At 42.2% G+C, this 20,526-nt stretch overlaps 1 protein-coding gene across 5 annotated transcripts in view; it reads right to left on the bottom strand.

Moving 5' to 3' along the window:
* LRRK1 (leucine rich repeat kinase 1) overlaps nt 1–20,526 on the bottom strand; it is an 84,951-nt gene that overhangs the window by 37,689 nt on the left and 26,736 nt on the right. For 2 of the 5 annotated variants that reach the window (XM_080397554.1, XM_080397555.1), the window contains 8 exons: nt 18,184–18,366; nt 17,428–17,576; nt 8,730–8,956; nt 8,072–8,199; nt 7,664–7,827; nt 6,817–6,954; nt 2,961–3,073; nt 1,746–1,822 (listed from right to left, as the gene is read on the bottom strand). In XM_080397554.1, the coding sequence (XP_080253680.1) occupies nt 1,746–1,822; nt 2,961–3,073; nt 6,817–6,954; nt 7,664–7,827; nt 8,072–8,199; nt 8,730–8,956; nt 17,428–17,576; nt 18,184–18,366 (1,179 nt within the window). Of the gene's footprint in view, nt 1–1,745; nt 1,823–2,960; nt 3,074–6,816; nt 6,955–7,663; nt 7,828–8,071; nt 8,200–8,729; nt 8,957–17,427; nt 18,132–18,183; nt 18,367–19,277; nt 19,975–20,526 lie in introns of those variants that run through there. The other 3 variants (XM_080397556.1, XM_080397557.1, XM_080397558.1) reach the window with 3 other exon arrangements.

Genomic DNA, 20,526 nt, shown 5'->3' with positions numbered 1-20,526 from the left:
TTCTTTTAAAGAACTGTAGAAAAAATAAAACAAATCCCATCTTGAAAATATATTTTTGGATGAGTAAACGCCACCAACACCACATGCGTGTGCAAGGAGTTATTCTGAGATTTATCGATCAAATATAGTCAGCATCCATAAATTATTCTCTTTAAATAATCTAGACTTAAGTAAATAGCTTTGTTGGTAAAATCATATGAAAACCTGCCCCCCACCTCGCTAGGAGACTTCTGTGAACAGCTGATGAACTCCAGCTTCTGTTTTCTCTCGATGTTCTTTAAATTCTTGGCCACATCCTCTAGTCTCACCAAGCTAAACTTGGCAGAGAAACAGACAGAAAAAGATGAGCTGGCTTTGCTCTGTCGCTGTGGCTATTCAAGCACAGCACAAGCCAGGTAGGCTACTCTGCACCCTCCTGCAACCTGAGGCAACCTCCAGCAGCTCAGCGTTGCACCAGGATAGGATGTGCCAAGGCTTTTCAAATGGTACTAATGCTCAGTCCACGCTCTCCTCCTTTATGTAGAGGGGTTATGCTGGGTTTGCAGCCCATAGAAATTTCTATTAGGACAGCAATTCCCTTTTATAGCTGGTTTTAGCTGCCTTCGTCTGTTGCTCCTGCCCTTCTCTCCCCACTGGGAAACGCTGCTGTAGCACTTCACAGAGAAGATTTGAGAATATGTCAGACTCCACAGATTCACAAGATTCAGACTCCTTTTCCAATTCTTCCGTGTTCAGGACTTCAGCAATATGACACCATTTCTATTTCCATCTCCTACTTGCAAAACAGTGCAGACCAATCCTTTCACCTCCTTAGAATGCACACACAGGACCTGCTGCCACAGCAGCCTCTACTTCCATGGACAGAAAAATGAGGTAGGATTAGCCTTGCCTGGTGGTCCAGGTACAGCCTCTGCCACCCAGGTGAGCAGGACCTAACCTCCAGTCCTAACCCATAGCTATGGCTGTACTTGGGTGCATTTACCAATTTTACTTGTCCATGTTGACCTGAGCTCGTGCACAATTTTCAGGGGAACCGAGGAAGGCATTTGCTGCAGGAGAGCCTCTCCCTGCCGCAAACAGCTGAAGGCTGCTTGGATGTGCGTCATGAAGACGCCAGCTCTATTCCACTCTGCGATTTGCAAAGAATGCTTCAGAGCAAGCCATTCTTCAGGCAGCAGAAAATGAGAAAGCTTTCCAAGTGCTTTAAAATAAAACAAACAAACAAAAAGAAATGCAGATGAATCCCACAGAGAGCAGGAAGCAGTACAGATATCTTCAGATATTCCTTTGTTCTCTCTGGGATTTCACGTGAACTAATCCAGAACATCTCTTCTGCTCTGCCCCAAACTGTGGGTGCGAATCCCAGAGACGGGGAAAACATGCATTCAGCAACAGAAGGAGTCCTAAGAATATTAAGACTAATTATGAGTTAATTTCCCTTCAACACAGCAGTTAGTCCTCTGGCTAAAAAGAATAACCTTCATGAAAACAATAAAAGCTCAGTGAAAGAAACACATTTCACTCATTCATCTTTCTATATTAATAGTAAAACCAGCTGCATCATTTCTTTAGAAACATTTAACCTAAACATACTTCCTCTTAATTTAAATGGTGCTACGCTTAAAATTGCAGGTGAATTTACACTGATTTCCCTCCAACCAAATTCCACAGATTCCTGCTGCTTCACAGGTCACCTGGCATTCTCAGCACTTGCTTTCCCGTGTTTGCACTGTCATGTACCTTACCTGCCTCTGGGCCACAGCGCACCCTGCTCTTCGTGGTGAAAAAGGGAATCCGCTTTGTTTTAAATCCTTCGTCACTCCTGCAGGCCAAACAAAATGGTAACATGTGCAGAAAAGAGCTTGGACGCAGCAGCTGAGAACTGTGCTGGAGCTGCATGCCCAGGACACTATGCAGTGCAGAGTCCAGCCCCAGACAAGGCCGTGGCATTCATGGCACAGCTCTTACAGGTTCCTGTCTGCTTTTGAGAGATGGGATTGAAACCTGCTGCGCAATGACAGAGCTAGACAGCACCGACACCTGTCCAAGCCCAATGGTTTTCCTCTGGCAAATTAACAGAGCTCTGCAAGGCAGCACTTTCAGCTCCCAGGGTGAGAGCACTTGACCCCCGACTTTATGGGTGTCAAGGTTAAGTAGGCTGTCAAACAGCAAATTGAACAAGCTTCAAGAGAAACGCTGGAGAACCGGCCTGCTGCCGTTCCCCTCTTTCACCAGAGTCTCTGACAAGATGATCCAATAGCATGGCTCTAGAAATGCACTGAGACACTCAAATACCAGTAATTTATCTTTTGCAACTGACACAGCAACTCGTAAGGAATCCAGAAAAATTGCTGGACAGGCACCCAAATGAGAAGGTATGACACAATTCAGTGCAGTTCTGGAGAAGATAAGGGACCTTTAACACTCTATGTTAAACATCCCTATTGTAATTTCTAAACAGAAGAACACCACTCTTTTATTGGACGACCTTATTAATGTCAGTCTTCTCTACAAACTTGCAGCTGGTTATACTTCCAATTAAAAAACAAAGATTTTTCATTTTTTCCAAAACAATACTCCCACGCTAACTACAAATTGCAGTCCAGCCAGATGGTTTATGGTTAAGATATCCTTCCCCCAACCTAGCATTTGTAGTGATGAACCACACACTGGGCTAAAGAAATTTCTACATGCTCTGAAATTAAACTGCTCTTATCAGTAATCTATCTACTTAATAAATGCTATAGTGTGCTAAATGCCAAAAAAAAAAAATCAGAAAAGGATAATTTATCACTGTCACAGACACACAATAGACTTAGAGACATGGTATGTGGATATCAATGCCTTCTATCCAGGTAATTAATTCACTGCTGACACCCTTTGTATTACACAAGGGATTGAGTTTGCTATTATTTCTTCAGCTTTTGTTTTCTCAGACAAAATTTGAAAGAAACACTTACTTCCCAAGTTGGTTTTTTGAAAGATCCAGCGATTTAAGTTGTTTGCAATTCCACTTATCTTGTGAAGGCAATGTAACTAAATGATTTCCTAGAAGCTTCAGGGACACCAAAGCCTAAAAGAGGAATAGCCTACAGTTAGAAGACAGAGTCCATCAAACATACAGAAAGAGATTTTTTAGCATGGCTATTAAATAACAGAAACATGAAGAAAGTACATCTTATTCATCAGAACACCCTGTTCATGCTGCCTAGCATGCAAACATTTCCTTCTTGTCTCCAGCAAGTATATTTTCTGCACGAAGCAACACCACTATTAGTTCTGGGAGATTATTAGTCTACTTGCTGACAGATGCAATTGGAAACAACCCATATAAAAGGATATTTTACTTTCAGTGAGGAAACCTTTCCAAATGGAAAAGAACAGTATGATTTACCTATGCGGTATGACACATAATGGATGAGAGGTCTTATATGTGTATGCAAGCTCGTGTCAGAGTGAGCTAACACCTGTTGTGCAAGCATAAAATCAATTTTAAAAATGTGAGCTATTTCACTCAAGGAAAATTTTTAATTGTTTTGTTAATACATGTATATTAAAATGGAAAATATTTTTAAAGATTTATACAAGTCACTTATCTACTTTTTTTTTTCCCCTCACACCAGGAACAGAAATTTTAAAAACAAGAAATTAAGCTGATTAACACCATATAGTTAACATTATACGGATAGGACTCAGCTGCAAACACCATGAATAAGGTTAAACACAAGCTCCACTTTAAATTTAACTAAATTTAACAGAAAAAAATGCAGTTCCCATTCAGATTTATAAAGTTTATTCTCTTCCATCTGTCCTTAAAAATACTATCAAGGCTCACATGATCATTTTAATTTGGTTGGAAATCCAATTTTTCACTGAAAAAGTCTTCTATGCAAAGTTTCCAGCCAGGTTTATTCTGCAACTCCCTCCCCCCCATGAAAACTGAGATAAGCAGAATGCCAGCTGAATTATCTCGTGCTACAAGTCCAGTGGTATTAATGAATTATACCCCGTGGAAATCATGCTTTACCAGCAGAGACTTCAGCTCTAAGTGTATTGAATGTTTTATGCCCTCCACATCATATAAAAGTTTTATGCCCGTTTTCACCTAGCACAATTAACGGTGTCTCACGAAGCCAGCCTGCTGGCCTTCCTCCCCTTTTCTCGGTTTGGAAAAATACGAGGTATCCATGTGACATAAGGCACGGACAAGGAGCAGCTGCTGGAATGGCAATTGCCATGCAGAACGCTCCCTCTAGCGGTCGGAGAGGGGCAGCACCGCGCCTTGGTGGGGCTGGGGAAGGTACAGCACAACACGGAACTGCAGATAGGCAGAGCGAACCACTACAGGAAAGGGCTGCACAATCGTGCAAACTATAATTATAAACTCTCCCTGCCACCTGAGTCTTGACAGCCAATGCTTTTACCATCACTAGTCTTCCACTGGCTTGAACTTCCCACTGGAAGGAAGACGCAGTCCTCCTCCGGCGCCTGGCGTCAAGCTCTCTCCATGGGGCTGTTCAATGACAATGCTTCAAACTTCTCCCCCAAAACACCCCTGAGCAGGGGGCTGGAGGAAAGGGAGGCTACACGTTCTAGAATTAGCACAAACTTGGTTCTGTGTGGTCTAGCCGGGGTGCTTCACTTTCAGCCAACTGTCTCCATGTTACATGATCCCCACCAACACTAACAAAGGACACTCTCCAGGAGAGCTGAGAGCCTGGTAAGACTATGCATTGCTTATGTGCCTGCTCCATAGGGTGAAAATTAGTGACTTTGAACTGGCTGTGGCTCTTCTGTACTTCTGAAGATCACTAGTCCTTGTTTTGCAATTGGCTCTTCTCTCTCATCTCCAACTTCTTCATTTTTGCTGCCTTTCAGGAAAAGAACGTGTGCCTCCAGAAGTGAGACAATGGCAGCAGCAAACTTCATTCAAACTCACTGCTGCAGCACGCAAAAAGGGCTCTGGTGTGTTAGATTATATCAGAGGGACAGCACTGCAGCATCCAGTTTAAGCTGCCTCGGTCACCTCATGACGTGGAAATGCTGAACAGAGCCTTACCTGAATACTTCCATCCAGAGAGGGTCAGTTCTCTTCAAAAGAGGCAAACTAGTCTAGAGAACCAAGACGTGGCTTGGAACATGTACAGATGGTTCGTTTAGAAGGTGACAAGAAAGCCAAGAAAGCCTCTGCTTCTCTTAACACCACATTTCTAGTATATACATCATATTAGCAACTGTGAGCTGATCCTAGTCCCACTCTTAAGACCCCTCCACAAACCAAGCAAAGGCCAGTGGTAAACTACATATCCTACCAGCCTAGGTCAGAAACATGCTTTCAAGTCACAGGCCTCCTCTGCTTTCAGCTTTTCCCAGGGAAAAGACAGCTCACTGTTGTTCCTACGTACTAACGTAGGAACATATAAAGTTTCTTACGTCGTATGTAGGAACATGTTACTGCCCATTTCTCACCTTCCCACATCTACTTCTGGAGAGGGCTGGAGCGTGACTGCAGCCCTATTCACCGACACAAACTCTACAATCAAGGAGTAGTCCAAGTCAGGGCTGATCTAGGCATAGGCTTTCACCTTCCAGTTGCTCACCACACTGTAGCCCTTGGGGGACTGAAAATATCTGCCATTTCTTTTATGAAGATAAGGCTGAAGAGATATGCATAAGAACTGGCACTATTTAAGTTGTCACTAACTTCAAAGACAAGACAGAGCATCAGCAGAGATTGTACTGAGGTCTTCTCTGACACCCTGTACTGGTGCCTTCACATCTCTGCAGCCTCTGAGCAGCGGCATCCAAAGAAACGTGCCCTTGAAGCACCATCTAGTGTTTAGTATCTACCATGGTAGCTCCCACCCACGGAGCTTATTTTTAATGCATTCAGAAAAAAACAAGTTTCAGAGACAATAGTCCATACGATCTGTTCTATTTCAGGGAAAATGCCAATTGAAAACAAATGGTTACCAGAAAGCAAAGCCAAATCTGCAGGAATCATTAAAAAGAACTGAGGGAGCAAATGACCCTTAGCTGTTTTCTTCCATGCAGGAGCAAGAGGCACCTTTGCAGCAGACTCCTGAGATCCAAATTGGACATGGATATGTGCCATCACTTCTCCATCCCTCCTGCAGAGGCCAGCAGTGAAAATCAAGAAACTTCCGCACAAAGATTTACCTCTGTTTCCATCTCCATGACCCTGAGTTTCACAATTTGGAAGGGAAGCTTGGAGGAAACCTGCAGGTTCTGCTTGGTTTCATGTTGAAACCATGTGAAGCCACAAATTCTGAAGGATTTTGAAGTAAAACTACGGATCTCTGATGCCCACTGGCAAGTATTTAATCTACAATCTTAAAGATAAGACAGATGCCAACTAGCATTGTTTAGGGCATTCAAACATGCTTTTTTCAACACAGACTAATCCTTACTTACACAACACCGGTGTGCCGGATTAAGAAAAAACAACTATTTGTGAGCACGCTTGAGTACATCTCTATTGCAGTGGTTGGAGCTTGCAGCTGCAATGCAGTGGTTTGCCTTCTTCCAAACAGCACTCCCAAAATCAGAAAACCACTGATATCCAGAGTTCTCAGAAGATCTGTGTCAAAAGCTAGATACCGTATCACACCGGCCAAGGGCCTGAATGTAGCCATTCAGGGGGTTACGGCTGCTCAGGGACTCTGTGCAATTGTTGTGCTCATCAACTCAAAACAGCAGGTTGTCTCCTACCTAACTATGTAGCCACCGCTACAGCTTTGAGGTCTGAGTACGTGTCAAGAGAAGTACTGTGGAGTTGGAAGAAATGACACTTACTTCAAGCTGGAAGAGTCCTGGTGGAACTTCTTTTAGCGCGTTCTCAGAAAAATCCACTTCTCTGAGGTGATTTTTCCAGAAAATAGTCAATGCGTCAGGCAGAAACTCCAGTAAGTTTCTAGATGCTTTACAACATTTCTGGAAAACATAAAAGAAAAAACACCTATAGCATAGTAATCGTCTCTTTAAATAACAAGGTAAAGCAGCTGTCACATGTTTAAGGCACTAATAAATTTATTCTAGGTGATCTCTTAAGATATTTTGATCTAGATAAATCACTATGCATGCAGGCATGTAGGATTTGCTGAGGACATGTACTCACTTAATTGATGGGCAAATTCTTTGGTGGGCAAAAGGTATTTCAATAGTTATTTTGAAAATTATTCCTATTTGCTTTTCAACCATAAACCAACACTTCATCAAAGTAAACTGTTCTCCTGCTACCCCTGTAATAATGAGGAATAAAGTGGCAGTGACAGGTGGATAGAGATGCCCTCATTAGCCATGGGTTTGGGCAAAGTTAACCTTGAATGTAGGCTGAGCATTCTGTAAAATGATCCTAGCAATACTTCTGCTCATATGAACTATAGAGAAAATGAACACAGCCATATAAGACATGTTTCTAGAAGTTTTCCACCAATGTCATCAACATGGTGAGATCAAGGTAAAGCCTCAGAAAGACTTGATCAGAGACCCATAAACCGAATCAGGCAGGGGCACTTCCCCAGAAACAGAACAACCTTTTAGTCTAAGATGCCTGATAGCTTTTTAAGCATGACAGATTATTTTTTTGCATTGTTTCAGAATTTTTTTCAGCCTATGACTCTGTCAGAGCAGTTCAACTTACCAAGGGGCAGGCCCAGGGGTCTGGAAACACTTTCAGCTGATTTCTGGAAACGTTCAGTATGTTGAGGGACTTGAAGCAGTACAGAAAAACCGTTGGAAGTTCCACCAACCTGTTGTCAGAGACGTCAAACTCCTGCAGCTTCCTTAAACCAATCCAATTAGTTGCTAGAAAACACCAAACATTACGGACTCGGTGTAAGTACGATAGCGGTCTGATCCAGCAAGATGCTGCATACTTGTTAGATAAGAGCCAAACAACCAGGCCTTTTTGTGTACTTCAGACACCGGACTGCGAGATGCTCAGCATCTCCAGGTAATACTTTCTTTAAGCCATTATTACAACAGTTTGGGGTTTGCCTTTACAGACCAGGCCTTGAAATGTTAAGCATTAACACTGGACTGTACGTACTGTTTTCCTCATCAAATAACTTCTCCATATAGTTTTTGGAAGCGATGAGTTTTTTAAGGTTTTTAAGGTGTAGGAATCCAGAAGGGAGAGTAGAAAGCCTGTTGCTGGACACATCAATCTCCAGTAACCTGTAAGTACAGAAGATACTCAGTCAGGCATCCATAAAATGCTAGCAAAGACTCCTGTTGCCTAGACAGCTGTTTTACCAGGACAGCTTTAGATCTAAATGAAAGCAGTTGGAATGTTTCCTCACAATGCAAAGCAAAAAACCCTACTTAGAAAATGAACCCTTCCAAGGGGCAGACAGAAGTGGTCTGGATAGACAGCAGATCAGATAATTGATACCAGCCAGCAAGTATCAATCTGAGTCAGCTCAAGGCTTAGACTTAGAGGAGTGGAGCTCACCAGAAGTGAAGAAAAGGAGAAACGACATGAGATAATACAAGAATAAAGTCCCTACAATTGTCCTGACAACTAACTTGGAAACACTGAAAATGCAAAAGGGCAAATCTTAAGTTAAACCCTGTAGCTGACAGAAAATAAACCAAGAAGCTCCTGCACATGCTCTTCACTTGCATAGTTTCGCACAAGCACAACTGACTCATTTGCACCTGCTCTCTGTACAGGTTCATTTGCTGTAGGCATCCAGCACACACACCTTGTACATATAATTTCATCAGATGACTGTACGCTGGGTAACTCTGTCAGCTGATTGTCAGCCAGGCTGAGCTTCCTAAGGTTTATCAGGCCCCATGGGATGACGGAGGGAAGGGAGACCAGGCAGTTGGCAGACAGATCAAGCTCAGTTATCTGACAGGAGATATCAATCAGCCAGTCCAGATCCACCCAGGGCAGTTTGAGGTTTGACCAGTTCACACACAAAGCCTGCATATGTCAAAGAAGGAAGAGAAAACCATGTTAGTAAAACACCAGTTGCTCTTGGCCTGTGTTACACTGCTGGGAATCTACGGGATCAGAGCATAGACCATAAACATTTTGCTCACTTTCCAATCTGCTTCTAGGGATTAAATTGACTCAGAGATGAAACCGTGCCTGGGTATCAGCAGCCCTCACCATATAGCTGCTCCACGATCTCAGTCCGAAGACCATGAGCAAACACAAGCAGAGGAGCTGGACTTCTTCACTAGTCCACCAGCTCTACACCAGCTCCAGTGTGCCCCACAAAGGGTGAGCTGCCCTTGCCTGAAACCAGCACTCTCATCTGAGAGCTGGACAGACTCTTAACAGTTTGTTCATCCAACAATGTGCAGTGATTTCCACGGGACTCGGCTCCCTGCCAGATGCATTCACATCCTACACTAGCAGCACGATATGGACAGATCACGGAAACCACCTTAAATACAGACTCCACAGCCCAACCCCCACCATGTCTCTTGGACATGGTCTGCATTGCTGCTCAGATCTCCAGGGGACTCTGAACACCAACAGAGGTCAGGCAGGTCCAGAGGAAGCACTGTGGAGCAGTCAGCCTCTGAAATGCTTATGGATCATTGCTCGTGCATCTGTAGAAAGGGCAGGGACAGATCTGCTGAGTGTGGTAAAGATTTCTTAGGAAGAGGCCTGTTGCTGGAATAATTAATACATGCCCAGGCACTGCTCTTCCATCTTAAACATTCCAACAACAAGCAGCCAAACTGTTCTGGTGAAAGTTTAGGTTTTGCAAAGTAACATCTGGGAAAAGCAACAAAAGGCAAACGCCCCCCACGTAAAGTATTTTTAATCACTAGAAATTTGCTCAGTATCATTTAGGAAGATATTTTAACTTCTGAGAGACATTATTTTGGCAGTTGCCTCTTTTCTAGACAACATTCTGCTGCTTTTGATGGTAAGATGAGGAAGTCATTATATCCTCTTTTGGAAAAAAAACAGTCTCTTATGAAAGGCATAACTACTTATTTCAGGCTCCAGGTTGGACAGAAGAAAACGTGAACACAAAATGGTTATCAATGCAAGTAAACAAGCCAAGGCTTCATTTACAGTACCATATCCTTGCATACCAATGAGATCTATGTTCCAAACTACACATTTTAAAAATGTTAGTCCCAAAAAATTTTCATAAGCTCAGTGTTTTTGTCTTAGCTCATGCCAAAGACAGCTTCAATAAAGTGATCATTAATTCTCCACCAGGAGGCAGCAAGGACCCGACAGCAAATTTCATTTGCTTTCCAGTGCCCAGTATTTAGCTTTTAAGACTTTTAACCCCAAATCTAAAATTAAAATTAATATATTTTGGGAAGGGAGAAAAAGAAAAGGGAAACAAAGGTCTATCCCAAATGCTTGTTTGAGACTCAGAACTCCAACTAATGTAGATCACACAGTTCAAATGTCTAGGAGAATGGAATAAAGGATAAGCACAAACAATTGCACTTTTTAGAAACAGCAGTTGCACTTGGTGTAGACATAGCGCTTTCCACACATTCAGTAGTGAAGCCTCAGGAAAGCCCTGAAAATATGAATAAAAATATTATGCCCATTGTATCACTGGGGAAACCAAGGACAAGAGCACAAGCTCTTTGTTTGAAGCTACATTCACCGTCACGCCACAAGATATCCATGTAACACACAGCAAGCCAGCAGCAACAACAAATCAAATTAAGCAGAGTATTCACTGCTACTGCAAAATGTACAGTACCTAATGGGAGTTACGCTGCAAAGCTTTCACACTGGCACTAAACATACACAAACTTGGAAAATCTAACAGTAAAGCAGAGTATCTAACAGCTTCCTGCTTACAAACTCACTTTAAATTCTTTATGTAGTTTTCTGTAATTTTCTCTCACCTGTAACAGCCCAAGAACTATTTACATCACTGGAGAGCAATCAGTTGTGAGTTATGGTAATAGTATAAACACACAGGTCAGATTCCCTTTTTGATTCCCAGCTACCCCACACTTCAGGAGAGGTGTAGGGATGTGGTACTAATGCTAAGAGACTGGAAGATCTTCCCAGTATGAGGAAACCTCACCGGAGAGAGCACATTTGTGCTAAGACACCTGATTATTTTTTTCTGGTTCCCAAGGGCTCATAACAGGAGCCAGATCCCTAAATTCAGATAATGCAAAAAACCACCTCTACACCACAAATAAAATCCTCAAGTAGTATTGATCTCTGTCTGGCTACTTACATGTACTTTCAGGGCACTACCCTACCTTATAACATTATTACTGGTTATTTTAGAGAAAGGATTTTCAGCTGGTTTAGCTCCCAGCCAAGGCCACCAAAAAATTACTTACAATGGTATGGATGCAAGAGGAGGGAGGAGCACATGGCTTGGGAGCGGAGGAAGGCAGCATCGCTGTAGCTCCATCCTAGATCAGCTAAAATTGTCCCTGACAGAAATATAGCTTAATCAGCAATGACATTCTCTTACTGATAACATTTATACCATATTGTGGTTTACAGTGATGCCAGCAAAAGCCTTTTTATGTCAGGACAATTAAATATACACCATGACTTCTGCTCACACAGAGACAAAAACATCACTCTCCTATTTAACAGCCCTAGATAAAATCACATGCTCTGCAGTAGCAAAACCACATACCACAAATCTCCTGGCCTAGAAGGAGTTAAGAAAGGGCCCAATCCCCAACAACTCATGCTTCATGTAGCTTTTTAACTGGAATGGCCTCTTTCGGCTAGAAGAGAAAGGTGTAATAAAGATCGAGCTACTGAAGGTATAATACAAGCACAGTCTGCCTAGATATGCAAGAAACATTTTAAGGGAATCAGACATTTTAAGAACTAACCTTGGCTGGCAACGCATAGTTTGTCCTGATCCTTTCTTTCCAGGAATGCCAATTTTTCCCAAAAGCTATGCTGAGACTCAGCCAATGTGGGGGAAGAGGGGTTAAATCAGAATGAATACGGGAAAATCCAAGCTTTTAAGCAGCAGGTCCAGACAACATTTCTACGGTCTTAAAAATTAACTGCCAGTAAGGAAGAGACTTCCCACTTACCCATATCATTGTCAAGACATGGGGTTTGGAACTGCTAACAGAACAGAGAGTTACAGAAAGGTGGATTAGTCTCAGGCTGTCTACCAGACTTATCAATTATCTCCTGTAATCATCACAAAGAACTCGCGCAAAGGGAGTCTAAACCTCAAAAATTAAGCTATGGAGATCAGCCATGCTCTTTCCTCTATTTCCCTTTGCAACTTGCCATCTGCCAACAGAGGGGAACAGCAACGCCCTTCACTGACACCTCAGGCAGTGGCTGAAGCAGCTTTTTACTGGCCCCATGCTACCAAGGTAGTAGATCGATCTGGAATGAAGATCTGGCTGTGAGACTAAAGTTACTTTTCACTCTGCAATGAGGAAAACAGTGACATTACATTCAAAGGCGGCCTCAGCACTGATATCACAAGCTGTTAATTATTACCCCATGTATATTATGATCACCAAAGACTAGCACCACATTGGGCAAGACACATAACAAAGATGTTGTCCAGAGGAGATTTACCCCAGAAGCTCAGGACAACTTTAAATAGTACACTGAGATGGAAGTGGTGGCATCCTGGCACTTCCTCCTCTGGCGATGGTATCACCACAATGGCTGTGGATGCATAGGATCTACACCATGGCCCAGAAAGAAAACAGGGAAGGAAAATTTTCCTGGCTTTTTTTTAAACATCTTTCAGTATTTCATTTGAACTGCGATGCCCTGTAGCACCTTTCCTAGATATGCACCCATGACCAGAGTATCCAACCCCTTGAACTATTCATATATTTCTCCTAAACAAAAAGAAGCAAGAAAATTGAGAATTACAGCTAAGAATCTGAGTAAATGTTCCACGCAAAAGGCTATTCACAGGTCCTTCAGTCACACAGAGGATGTATAACCATACAGGGCTTTGAAATTCTGGCAGGAATGGGAACAAAGGCCTGGAGAGCTGGCTTGTTTAGTTGGTTTCCCCCTCACAGGAGAAAGCAAGTTCTTATGGTTGAGATCCTGAATTCAGACTCCAGAGCCCCATATTTCATGAGCGACACCAGTCACTGTCTCCAGCTACCCAGTCTCTGTTTGCTGGTCCATACAATGGGACAGTAACATCTCCCCTTCTCCCTGGGGAGCCAGGATTAAAAAACGTGCAACAGACTCCAACTCTCTCTTTTCTCTTCCTGCTAAACTAAACTGTGTACAACAAAGCTGCAATTAAAAAAAAAAAAAAGGAAAAAAGAACTTGCTTATCCCCTCCTTCAGTTCCTGCTCTGTTTCAAGATGATGCTCTTTACAGTACAAAAAAGTACTTGCCCTTGAGTACACCAACCAACACAGTAATACTAAGATCCATAGCCTGCTTTACACGGGTGCAAGCAGGACATGTGTCTCTACTGCTCATTTCAGACTGATACTCATCTCTATTTTGCATTTAGATTGCTCTGTATCATTTACCTCAAAAATGCAGAGACATGGCTTCAGGGTATTTAATGTGATAGAAAGATACCTGCGGAATTCAGATAGTGACTTCTAAAACCACAGACAAGATTGTGAAATCCAATACCTGCTGTCAACACTGCCGGGTAGGTGACCCCATCTCCTAGGCAGCTTTTTGAATCTCAGCAGTAAGTGCTCTTCCACACCCAGAGCCAAGGACTGACAGTGTCTCTTCCACCTGAGTACTGCAAATTGAAGGATCAGCCAAGCCCCTTCATCTGATTTAGGGACAGTGAACCAAATTCATCTTGGTGCTAGTAACCCGATGTCAGTGGAATTACCTTAGGGATTTACTTGGCTCAGCACTCTGCGGTGAAAACATAATTAACTGAAAGAAAGAAAGCCTGACAGCAACGCCACAGAGAGGGGATTTCCTCCCCAACTCATACTTAATCATCTCCACTACTTTCCCAGAAAAGCCCGTTTCTTTGATGCCAAAACTGTATGATGCTTAACTTGCAGAGCCCAGTAATCAGCTCAACCCTCCTCCATTTGGCACCGGCTGGTGAGCTCTGCACTCAAACAGGAGACGGTGTTCAGAGGCTATTAGCTCCTGGGTACAGCCTGACTCTGGGTGGCTTACTGCTCTTCAGAAGGGCAAGAAAAACCTCTGTAGATTTCCCTTTCTTGCCAAGGAAAGAATGTCTCAATACGAGTCCTGAAATTGAAATCTTCTACCACAGTGATGTCAGGGGATGCACTGAAGAAGGCAAGAAGCTGGAAATTGTGCAGAAGCAAGAAACCCTGCTGCTCTTGGGAAAACAACGAACTATGAATATGAAAAATATTTACTTAGATTTGAGACTGTTTGGCAAAGTGATTAAAAAAGGCTGTTGTGCATTTCTCCTAAATGATGTGACGTGCCCTAACAGAACCTCGCTCTTGCTGTAGACAGGATATTCTGAGGACAGTGATCTAATTCCTCCATCAATAATGCTGCTGTGAATCTTGAGTAGAACTGCTACAGATTTCTTTACTGATGGTGATGTAACTAAGATTAGCCAAGCAGCAGATAAATAAATCGGAGGAGGATCACACACTTACACATACATTTGTATGCTTGCACATAAAATTACTGGCAAAACATTTCCTAGGGAAAATGCAGCATTTTAAGCTCTTTTCTGATCTGTAAAGGAAAAAATAAACATCTCTCACACTGTACACACTGGAAAGTTACATGTGTATCTCCATACAGAGTAACCTACTGAAGTCTGGAATCTGTGCCCAGCCAATTTACTGCAGGGGGTCCTTTTGGCATTTGTTAATGGAACACTTCCTCTCTTTAGCAAGACGGTGGTTTGCTGTGGGGATAAAGTTTTGTCCAAAAAAAAAGGAGAAATAGATATCAGAAAAACGAGATGTAACTCCTCTTGTCTCATAAAGGGCAGCACTGCACGGTGCAATGGCTGCCTGGAAGGTGTGGCACCTAAATTGAGCTCTCCAACCACATTTTATGCATAGCTAGTAGCATTTACCACGGTGAAATCAACTGGAGATACAACTGTGCTGTGTTTTCACTCAGAGATAGAACAGATGGGACAAACCTTTTTGAAGTTCTGGACTCATTCTGAAACAATTGTGCTCAGCCTGTCCTGTCCAAGATGAGAGTCTATTTGACATCCAGCTGGCTGCCATACACATTGCAGTCTCCATACAATCCTTTTTCACTTCCTCCCAGTTCAAAATACATCACAGCACTTACACAAGAAGACTTACACTCATGAACCTTATGAGATATGAAGAAAGCACTGAGGCAGCTTGTTTGCAAGCCAAGAAGTCATGTTTTAAACAATTACCAGGGTGTGTGACTATCACTTCCCAGAGACCTGAGCTCTGCAGACAAACTAGGACAAATCTTCCTGGATTTGGCCCAGTCTGCCAAAATGAATTCAAAGAAAAAGCATTAAATAAGCAAACATATTAAAAATAAACAGCTACTAGAAGAATCAAAGTCAAGTTTCTGGGTCTGGCTTTTTTGGGTTTTATATTTATTTTTTTTCAAACCAAGACCTTCTGGCAATTAGCTGATGTTTTAAGGCTGCGCTCTTTTTCAGTCAGGGTGTGACAACAGTAAAGCTGAGTCATTTATACAGCAGCTAAGTTAAATATTGCCAGCAAGTCCACATGGAAAACAGACCTCTTCCCTGTGATTCAAACAATTATTTCAAGTTTATTCAAGCTGAATTATCCAGTTAGTTGGATTATTTTTTTTCCTTCTAAAAGGCATGTAGTTTTATCAACTCTTATCCAGAAACATCTAGGATTTAGCTTCCTTTTGTTTACCTGTCAACGAAACCAAGAATCCCATGGGGAGGGCTCTCTACATCTGCTGATTGAACCTAATAAAGTCAAGCTCACAATTGTGGACTGTAGTCTCTAACATTCACAGCATCGAAACCAGTGAGACAGGATTTTGGCAGGAAAACAGAGAATGGAGAAGTTTATAAAACTATGAAAACCTCTCTGCTTATTTTTACTTAACACCAAAGCAGAATCACCCCGCAGAATTACCGGCAGAAAAATCAAACACTCTGCAATGTTATGAGCTGAGCCAACAGATACTCCACTGGCAACAGGATTCATGCAGACCGGGCCTCGATCAAAAATTTTCACTCACAATTTTTCACTGCAAAATTTTATGACCCGGTGAAAATTATTGGAAGCTCAAGGCTCTGATGTTCCCACTCAGTGTCTGTTAATCTACATACTGAGCGGAAAAACAAAAAATGCCTGATAACTAAATTGCTGGATAACAGTAGAAACAAAACAAAACACTATGTGCTTCCCTATAAATCAGTAACAGTGTGCGTCATGAGACATTTTTCAGTTCTGAATAAAAGACACTTGGATAATAGAGATTGAGAGAACAAAGAATATAGCCTAGTTATACAAAGATATGTGATAATCATGAAATGTAATAATACCCTGCATGAAAACAATGCCACTCATCTGTAGATCTCAAAACATCATCATCCTGTATTAAGCCTTCCAACAGCTGTGAGTTTAAATGTCCCCATTTTACAGTGGAAGAAATAGAGATACAAATGAATTACCACAACTGTCAAAAGGTGGTAAGTGGCTAACTAGTGAACAGAGGTCTTGCCAACCTAAAAGGCTTCAATTGCTTTTTGTTGGCCTCTGTGTTCCATCAAAAAATATTTCTGTGAAAGGAGCACAGCTCAACTAATATGATCTGATGACACGATACTCTCCATGCTGCTCCAGAAAGCCAGATCTGTCCTGAGCAAGTGACAGTAAAGGCTACCAGCGATCTTTTACTAATGAGGATCTGAAGTAGGGAAGCAATTTTTAGCAGATATGAGCCTGCTCTACTCATGCTCCATGTTACCAAAAAGCCACATTGTACGTGGCTGTTTCTGAGTTTGTACGTGCTGTATCTGAGCTATCAGACACAGGGGAAGAGATGGGTTTACACACTCAGCTCTGCATCACGCCAACACTCCTGGACAGCACAGACCTTGTGGTATTACCTTGCAAGGAGAATGCATAACAGAAACCTAAATGAAGTGATTATCCTGGGGTGACAGAGGAAGCCTGTGGAAGTGCTTATTTCTCTAGAAGACTTTCAGCACAAAGTCAGTGTTTCCTTTCCACAGCATATGCCTAGTTCACCCGCCGATGTTAAAATTGCCAAGCAGAAGCTGCCGCACACAGCGTCTTGCACAATGATGCCATTTAAAGGCCTAATGTTTTACACCTTGCAGTTCAGCACTGGCACGAAAGCCACTTTCACAGCTTGTTCTCTAAATGGGCAGCAAACCACAAGGCTCTTAGTTGAGAAGAAGAATCACCAGCCACATGGTATGTGAAGACAAATACAAATCAACATGATGCTCCTTTAAAAGAACATCTCTTTAGACAGAAAAATGGCTACTTACTGGTTTTGCTGGAGCACTACCCGGTAGTGAGCTTGTCTCAATGAAATACTTCCTCAGAAGGTGTTTGCTGGATTCAGGACTGTCCATCAGGATGTAGGAACAAAAGAAAGCTCCATTCCGCAATAAAAATACAGCTACATCTTCATTCCCTTTAGAGAAAAGCAGATTGTCTGTTCTCTTCTTCTCATGTAAATGAACCAACAAGGAGCTGAACAGAAATCCTGGGAAATAACCAATTCTGAAAAAAACCATGGGTGTGTGCAAAAAGGAAACTGAACTATATAAAGGCTGTTTCCTCCAGTGAGAGGATTTAGTTTGGTCAAACTGAGACAGCAAAGACACTATGTAAAAGCACTGGCCCAGGCTCCCTCTTTTTTTCCTATCTTATTATACACACAGCTGTGCTTTGAAGTGTAAATTATTCAGCCTGAATCAAGCATGTGTGCCAGAGTGTCCATAACAATAATGCTTTTACTTGCAAGGTTTCTGTTTTTGAAGGATCTTTTCCCTAGGAGTTCATAGAGGAAAGTTCAGCCTTTCAGTATTTACAGTAATCTAACTTAAGAGGGCCCTGACTTAAATTTGGCTAAGTCAAAAGGCAGAGCCAATTTTATTTTAATATATCCCATTGGAAATCCAGGACACTTCCAGGCAAGCCAATCTACACCGATACCTTCCTAGATGTGAACAACTCAGCCCATTCTTTAAAAGACATTGCACAAAAGGGGCAAAGTTTTGAAGCATGCGAGTACATACCTGCCTTTATAGCAGCATACAGGGGCAACCGTATAAGAACTGGAAACTCATTCCTCCTGACTGCACAGCTCTCTGGGTCAGCACTGTATGCACGAATCAGAAGTTTTACTATGTCCAAATGTCCCTGCTGGCAGGCTATAGCCAGCATCCAGTTCAGGAGCTGCTGGCAAGTACTAGGACCTACTGAAAAGATAAGGCATTTGACTTAATTGATGCCACCCCACTGTGATGCAAGAGTCATCCACAAATAATGGCTAAGAAAACGGTGTAGGATGAAGCCCCTGAGGACAAAGGAGCAGACTGCACTGCAAAAGTGTGTTACCAAAGAGCCCTAAGATGGTCAGGCACAAAGTTTTCAGCTTTGCTTATCTGTTCTTAATTACTTACCCAGCTAATGGGCAAACTTTTTTGACTGTCCCTGATCTAAGCATGCTTAAGCTAGCAACAGTGAAAGGTTCTGAGGATGCCTGCTAGGCTACTAGCAGAAAAATCAAACACTGAATCCCAAACAGAGGTGGCAAGGGATGACCAGGATTATCTCTGCATCCAGAGACAACAGGCCTGATCCAACAGACATTAGATCCAAACATCCGAGATAGTCCACTTCTTCCAAGTTCCTGAGAGGGGATGCAAAGAATGGGAAAACCAGCTGACCTTTCATGTTACTGGATGAATAAAACAAAAATAAATGTTTCAGACAACACAAAATAATTGTTTTAATTTCTTTTCACTGCTACCTAAGGTCTCTCACAAAAAAATTAATTTACCCTTGAAATAATTCATTCTGGGTGAATTCTTTACTATCCCTTCACAGCAGTTAGACAAACGTCATTTAGGACTAAAACCGAAAATACCTTGTTTTGATTTCACAGGAATTTGCTAATGTTTTAGTCACCCCCAAACTGCTTTTTTTATTGAATTAATGTTTGCCCATAGAACACTGCCTTCCTCTAGGTGTGCATAAATCTGCATATATAACTAAATGCCCATGACAGGATTATTTCTGCTAACAGAAAACAGTCCTCAAATCTTCCCTGATCCACAGAATCACCTCCCTTTACTTTACAAACTCACATCCCCTTTGAAATGCTTACAGAAACGTCCACAAGCCCAAGTTTACAAGTCAACTTCTTTTTGCAGTTTCTCCATGCGGAAATTACATTGCTCTTTGCATTCTTAACAACTTGACTAAATCATTCACCCTTATGCTGCAAAAAACAGGCTCCACTTCAGCTGTAAGACACAAGAAGTTCACACTGAGCCAGACAGAATCACTGCAGTGCATTAACAAAATTGCAAATTCATGCAATTTATTTCTAAGCTCTGTGATTGATTTCTATGTAACTTCCAAGGGAAACAAATGGGAAGTCCTGCATAAAAACTTCCCAAAGCTGCTGTTTGTATAGAGCACCTCCCTTGACTCCCCTAAAGCAAGGGTTTAAGGGAATTTGGTCAGTTCTAAAACTGAGCTATAGTTTCCAGAAACTACTCAAGTCACTTTTCATTACTGAGAGTATTATACTAATATAATTTAATTTTTGCTACTAGGTTACAAAACCAGCATTGTCAGCCTCCTTTCTAGCTGAAGGAAATAATATGTTTAATTGCCTTCTCCAAACAGGAATGTTTCTTTTGCTTATTACAACATATATATATATTATGTTTATACATTATAAGAGTTTAAGAACATCAGATAAGCAGGTTTCCCAGCAGGTTATTCCCGTTCTCACTGAGGTCACTGGCAAGCACATAGCTCCAGTGGGGACCTAGAGCTATATTCAGGTCAGCGATTGCAGAGGCCTAGCTTAGCTGTTGTGGTTACTGCAGTGTCTGAGGTCAAGATGACAGAAACTCACCCTGGCTGCCGTGCAGGTCTGCCAGACCCTGAATCCACAGAGGGTCCCAGTGAGAAGCACCTGCCAGGCCTGCAGGACACCAAGAGAGCAACAAGGGACCCAAACACCATTCCTGATACTGACTCATCGAGTACTGTTCTTACCCCTGCCCTCACAGCTGCACAGATTGCGTCTGGGTCTAAAAATGTCTCTGTTCTGCTATATAATAATTTTTAAAATAAAATGTAACCAAAATGCAATGATGATTCCAAAGAAGGAATTACCCTGAAAGTAAAAAGAAAAAGCCAACAAGAAAGCATAAAGCATGTTGCCAGCTGTGCACCCAAACTATTACTTGCCATACAGTCATGCTGCACTCTCACTCCCAGCACCACCATGTCTGCTGGATCAGCAGAGTGGTATGATGCAGTTTCCTGAAAATCCCCTGATTTCTCTGTAGGATCTGGGATGTTACCCAGCTGTGAGGGCTGATGGGAATGAACTGTCT

This window comes from Falco punctatus, assembly GCF_963210335.1.
Source record: "Falco punctatus genome assembly, chromosome: 7".
Classification (NCBI taxonomy): Eukaryota; Metazoa; Chordata; class Aves; order Falconiformes; family Falconidae; genus Falco; species Falco punctatus.
This window is presented reverse-complemented; position numbering and strand designations above follow the sequence as displayed.